At 45.8% G+C, this 6,567-nt stretch overlaps 1 protein-coding gene across 1 annotated transcript; it reads left to right on the top strand.

Annotated features, from left to right (window-relative positions):
- Positions 1 to 328: 328 nt before the first annotated feature.
- Positions 329 to 2,377, top strand: LOC120930486 (uncharacterized protein K02A2.6-like; the record flags this gene model as incomplete). Its single annotated transcript, XM_040341666.1, has 2 exons — positions 329 to 1,567; positions 1,886 to 2,377. Coding segments are annotated over 2 exons (1,731 nt in total), but the record flags the coding sequence as incomplete, so codon positions are not given.
- Positions 2,378 to 6,567: the final 4,190 nt, after the last annotated feature.

The raw sequence follows: 6,567 nt of genomic DNA, 5'->3' as shown, positions 1-6,567 counted from the left end.
GACCCGAAAAACTGTCCGCCCAACACCAATCAAACTGCAGACATACTCAAAGCAGATACTCCACCCACTGGGTTACGCAAAAGTAAAGGTATTGTACAAGGGTCAGACAAAGAGACTGCCATTATATATCCTAGAAAATGGGGGACCCCCTCTCTTTGGGAGAGACTGGATTGCTCACTTTGGTATGCCAGACATCGCCATAAGTCCCTGTAACACCGTTACCATTCCATTAGGAGATAATGAGGGATGGGTGGTGTCCCTGAAGCAGCGGTTCCCAAAGATTTTTGATGACCAGTTGGGAAAAATAAAGCATGACTGTGTGAGACTCAAGCTGAAACCCAACGCTCAGCCTAAGTTCTTCAAAGCTCGGACAGTACCTTTCGCACTCCGAGCAGGTGTGGAAGCAGAACTAAGTCGGCTGGAGGAACAAGGTGTCATCTCAAAGGTAGAGCACAGCGAGTGGGCATCACCAGTTGTACCGGTAAAGAAATCGAATGGGGACTTGCGCATTTGTGGCGATTTCCGCATGGCACTGAACTCTCAACTGGAAATAGACCAGTATCCCCTACCCAGAGTAGATGACATTTTTGCCTCTCTTGCAGGAGGTCAAAAGTTCACCAAGCTTGATCTCAAACAAGCATATTTACAGTTTGAGGTCCATCCTTCTTCCCGCAAGTTTCTGACCATCAACACTCACAAGGGACTGTATCAATATAATCGGATGGTGTTTGGGGTAGCCTCTGCCCCAGCCATTTGGCAACGAAAAATGGATGAGATTTTGGCGGACATTCCTTTCACTCAGTGCCTGCTAGATGACATGCTCATTACAGGACGGACCGACCAGGAACACAAGCAGAATGTGGAGCTTGTGTTGGCGAGACTCCAAGAACAGGGCCTGAAAGTGAACTTAGCAAAATGCCAATTCATGGTGCCTAAATTGGAGTTTTGTGGCCACCTTGTGGATGCAGAAGGTATACACACCACGGAAGCCAAGGTTGATGCTTTAGTCAAAGCTCCAGCCCCAACCAACGTCCAGCAGCTGCGATCATACCTTGGCTTGCTGAACTATTACCACAAATTCCTGCCAGATCTGGCACACACCTTGTTTCCGTTGAACAAGCTTTTGGAGAAACACTCCAGATGGGACTGGTCGGCTGCATGCCAACGTGCTTTTGAAGTTTCTAAGCGGAAGCTGTTGGCGTCACGCATGCTTGTGCACTATGACCTCCAGAAGCCTCTCACCTTGGCTTGTGATGCCTCACCCTATGGTCTGGGGGCGGTACTATCTCACATCTTACCAGATGGGTCAGAAAAACCAGTGGCATTTGCCTCCAGGTCTTTGACAAAAGCAGAAAGCAATTACTCACACATTGACAAAGAGGCTCTTGCGCTGATATGGGCAATTAAGAAGTTTCATCTTTACCTGTATGGTAGGGAATTCACCATACTGACGGACCATAAACCACTCCTTCAGATCTTTAGCCCTGACAAAGGCATCTCCCAGACTACTGCGGCCCGCCTCCAACGCTATGCCCTATTCTTGGGGGCATACAGCTACAAAATTCAGTATCGTGGTCATGATGCCAATGCTAATGCGGACGCTATGTCCCGACTGACAGGGAGGTCCATGGACTCTTCTCCACCGGTCAAGAGTTGTCGTTACACCAGCCTGTCCTTCTTGTCTTCTGGGGAGATAGCAGCCCATACAAATAAGGATACCTTTCTGAAAACAATACTCTCCTGGGTACGGTCCGGTTGGCCTGCAACTGTCACACAGGAGTATGAACCTTATTTCCGTAGGCGTATGGAATTAACTGTGGCTGGCAACTATGTTTTATGGGGAGACCGAGTGATCATTCCACAGACCCTCCGGAGACACATTCTGGACTTGCTACATACTGGTCATCCCGGGAGCACACGTATGAAACAAAAGGCCAGAGGCTATGTGTGGTGGCCAAACCTAGACTCAGATATCACAACATATGTGAATGCTTGTGCTGGATGTGCACAAACGGCAAGAGACCCTCCTCGAGGGTGCGTCCAGCCCTGGACTTGGCCCACGGTTCCTTGGTTTCGCCTACACTTGGACTTTGCAGGCCCGATCAGAGGACACACCTTCTTGATCATAGTGGACGCCCATTCAAAGTGGCCTGAGGTCATTCCTGTTACTCAGCCAACGACTAAGGCAACGGTTTCCATACTGTTACATCTCGCTGCTACGTTTGGATACCCCAGAGAAATCGTCACAGACAACGGTGCACAATTCACCAGTCAGGAGTTTCAGCGTTTCCTGACTGCCCACAACATCAAGCACAAGTTGACCGCACCTTACCACCCGGCTACAAATGGTCAAGCAGAGCGGTTTGTGCAGACTTTCAAACGCTATTTCAAAGCTACAGTGGCTGCAAGTAAACAACAGTCCCTGTCACCCCAACAGCTGGACTCCTTCCTTTCTGCTTACAGAAACACACCACATGCAACCACTGGGAAAACTCCAGCAGAACTCCTTCTGGGGCGGCAGCCATGGACTGTTTTGGATATGCTCCGCCCTCAAACAGTCCAGGAACATGTACTACAGTCCCAAGACAAGATGGTCAAACACAACGAGCTCCCCCGATTCACAGCCCAACAAAAGGTATGGGCCCGATCTTATGGGCCTTCCAACACCCGTTGGCTTCCTGCTGTCATTGCAGAGACCTTGGGACCCAAGATGTACAAGGTCCGCCTGGAAGATGGTTCCATTTGCAGACGTCATGCGGACCAACTGCGTCCTCGTTCTCAACTGCCCGAATGCCTGATGCCAGCTGAACCACCAGTGTCTCAAGGATCTGCTCCCAGCGAATCAGGATGCACAGAGACTGATGATTGTGGGGACTCTGAACTTTTGAACTCGTCTCCAACAGAGCCCTCCAGCTCTGGTCCGGAGGTCTGTTTACCCTCTGAGCTGGGGGATCCCTTCTTGGTCCCGCCGGTACCCATTCCGGCCAGCCCTGTTTCCTCCGGTCCCGAATCGCTGGATGCCCGGCCTCAACGACACTGTCGCCCTCCTGACCGGTTTCAGTTGCAAGAGCGGTTACGAGACTTTCGACGGGGCCGACGGAAGTGATCCGATGACATATTAACCCCGCAACGGTTCCTGGAAGCTTGAAGTCCCATAATTCTCCTGTGTTTGGAGGACTGTTATTGGACAGTTAGCAGTTAATGTTTTGTGCCTGTTATTGTTTTGTTGTGTTTTTTTTTTTTTGTTTTTTTTAGGGATGGATGGAAGGTGTTATACCTGAAGGGTTTCACATGTACTGGCACTTTAAGGCTGGCTCCACCCAGCAGTGATGACAAGGGTCAAGGGGTATAGTAGCCATCTTAGAGAGACCACATGTAGGAAGCAGATAACCTGTAATGTCCTGAGATGCATGTTCCAGTGTACAGCCTGTACTGAATAAACATCCATTGTTCCAGCCCAGAGTCTTGTGTCCCTCACAACACAGAGGATATAACACATGTGTTGCAGGGTAGAGTGGAATCAGGGGGCAGCCGGGGTGGGTGGGCATCAAAAATCCTTGCACCAGCCCTGGTGGTCAGTGTGCAGGGTAGTGGTGTGCAGGTTAGTGGTCAGTATGTAGTGGTGTGTATAGTGTAATGGTCAGTGTATGGTGTATAGTGTAATGGTCAGTGTATGGTGTAGTGGTCAGTGTGTAGTGGTGTGCCGGTCAGTGTGTAGTGTAGTGGTGTGCAAGTTTTTTTTTTTTTTTTTTTCACTTAAAGCATCATTAAAATCGCTGCTCAAGAGAAAAACTACAGTTTTTACAACTTTTTTTTCCCATTGATACATGTTCCCTGGGGCAAGACCCGGGTTCTCAAAGACGTTTTCCAACAATAACTTGCATATTGGGCTTTAAAATGAGCACTTTTGAATTGAATGTTTGCGCGAACGGTCGGTCTGTTCGAACGTTCTGGTGCAAACCGAACCCGGGTATGTTCGGCTCATCCCTAGTGACTTCCTACCTTCGTATCCAAGCAGTGGGGCAGACCGGACCGGCAGATGCTCAGGTTAGATGGATCCAGGATTAGACATGAGGATGAAATCAACATGGGTTTATTCAATCCAGATAAAGCAATAAATGGTGATACAATACTGTTCTGTAGTAGTGGTATCAATGCTGTCTTGTTGGTATCTATCCTGAGGCTAACTGCTGGTCAAAAACTGATGTCTTCTCAAGCCCAAAAAATGTGCAGTGTCTAGTCACACAGCCATGAAGCACTGCGATGGCTGCCCCCACGTGATAAGGCCAGCCGTGCTTGAGTTCCCGGCCCCCCCCCCCGATGGAGAAAGAAGAAGAGGAAGAAAAAAAAAAAAAAAAAAAAACTTTACTAACAAAAAAAACAGGCGTGCGGCATGCAAATTCTGGCCAGCAGATGGCAGCAGTACAAAAGATGCATGAAAACAACATGGTGAAAGAAAGCTTGATAATGCAATACACAAATAACTATGAGGAGAACAGTACAATCTGATCCCATGGAGAGAGCAGATCATTCTTCTAATGATGGACAACAACCTGATGAATGCTGAGATTAAGGCTTGGATTAATTATCTGAACAAAGATAATAAAGCTTCCCTTGTAGAGTGGATGGAACGGTGTAATATTAATCTTGTACAGGTTAGGTCAGAGGAAATATGGTGGAACCTCCTGCAGACTATGTTGGAGAAGCCCCTCCACTTGGGACAGAAATATTTATCAACAATTTCCCTCAACAAATCTATGAATATAAATTAATTCCACTTTTTCAGACTACTGGACTATTGTATGAGTTTTGTCTTATGATGACTTTTGTAGTTGTCAGATTACACAAGTGAAAGCTAGACACCTGACAGACAGCATGTGTAATGTACTTCTTGTATCTCTGGGCTTCATGCCGGATTGTCTGGGGTGTACACTCCCGAAATAATCAAAGTTTGGGTGCCTGGCTGTTGATTAACTTACTGTTAATTAGATCGCTGTTCAATAGATGTACTAATTTTACTGTTTAAAGTTTGCATTGTTTAGAATAATGTGATCAAACTCTTATCTGATTTTGTGTGGTATAAATTATGTGTAAATTTACAATAAAGTGAGTTCCAGTTTGCACCTAAGCTTGTGTCGTCTAGTTCTTGTGTACAAATCACAGCTATAATACCTGGTTCCTAGTTCCAGAGTTTAAGAGGACCTGTACTGTGTAAAATGCACCCAGAATAGGCAAGCAGAAGGATAAAGGACTAGTCACCAGTATTGACTATGGCCTCCCTGTAGCTGATCTACTGAATTGCCGAGGGGAAATCAATAAAGCATTAGCACTGCTTTTCTAGTGGTGTGGCTCTTTAAAAATTAAATAAAGTTTTGCACCAGATTCAAAAAGCTTTACCGAAATGTTTTTTCAGATTCAGGTTAGTTCTTAATAAAGTCACATTTACAAAGTGGCTTGGTTACTCCAACCAGTTCAAAAATAATAACCTAACTCATATAGCAAACAAGACTGGAGGTAATTAGGGCCAACTCCAAGTTGAAGTACAGAGATATAGAGGGGGTTATTTACTAAAGGCATTTACACTTTGCACTTGGTATTGAAGTCACTGTAGATCTGATGGGGACATGCAAGGAAAATAAAAAAATAGCATTTTAGCTTGCACATGATTGGATGATAAAAATCAACAGAGCTTCCCCTAATTTCAGATCTACCGCTTAGATTTAGAGAGACTGCACTTCCAAGTGCTCTTTCAGTGCAAAGTGGATTTGCCTTTCGTAAATAACCCCCAGTGTCTGTCGCTGTATGCTGTGTATCGGGGGGGGGGGGGGGCATGTTTGCCACCGCTACCCCCTCCTGACCTGGTTGTTAGGCTCGATTCACACCTATGCATGTTGCTTTTGAGCATTTTTGCAATGCTTTTTGCGGTGCTTGCTGCGTTTTTACTGCATTTTGCGTTTTTTTTTTTTAGCCAGTAATTTTTTTTTTTTTTTTACATTTCCTTTAACAACCAGCTATGAACAGGTTTAAAAAAAAAAAAAAAACGCAAATCGCGGCAAAATGCGTTTTGGATGCAGGTCCATTGAATTCTATTGCATGCAAAACGCTGCTTTTTGCTGGGGAAAAAAAGTCCCTGACCCTTTCCAAAAACGCAGAGGCACAAAAAAGCATTGATGTGAACATGTTCCATAGGAAACCATGTTAACCATGTTAAAAAATGTCCTTGCATTTCTGCAAAATGCACCAAAAAAAGCATTAGTGTGAATGGAGCCTGAAGGACCATTACAACAGCACCAGCCTGAACCGTTGATACAAGGCAGTATCGATCTATGCTTTCATATTGATGTGAATTGTAGCCTCAGTTTCCTGTTCTCAGCTGACAGGAGTGGCAGCTGGTGTGGTCCTCTGCTGCTTTAGCCCATCTGCTTCACACAACTGCCACTCACTGGATATTTTCTCTTTTTCAGACCATTCTCTGTAATTCCTAGAGATGGTTGAGCATGAAAATCCCAGTAGATCAGCAGTTTTTTAAATACTTAGAATAGCCCGTCTGGCACTAAAAACCATGCC

The sequence above is a fragment of the Rana temporaria genome, chromosome 3 (genome assembly GCF_905171775.1).
Source record: "Rana temporaria chromosome 3, aRanTem1.1, whole genome shotgun sequence".
NCBI lineage: Eukaryota > Metazoa > Chordata > Amphibia > Anura > Ranidae > Rana > Rana temporaria.
The sequence above is the reverse complement of the archived record's forward strand: the minus strand, read 5'-3'. Positions and strand labels throughout refer to the sequence as shown.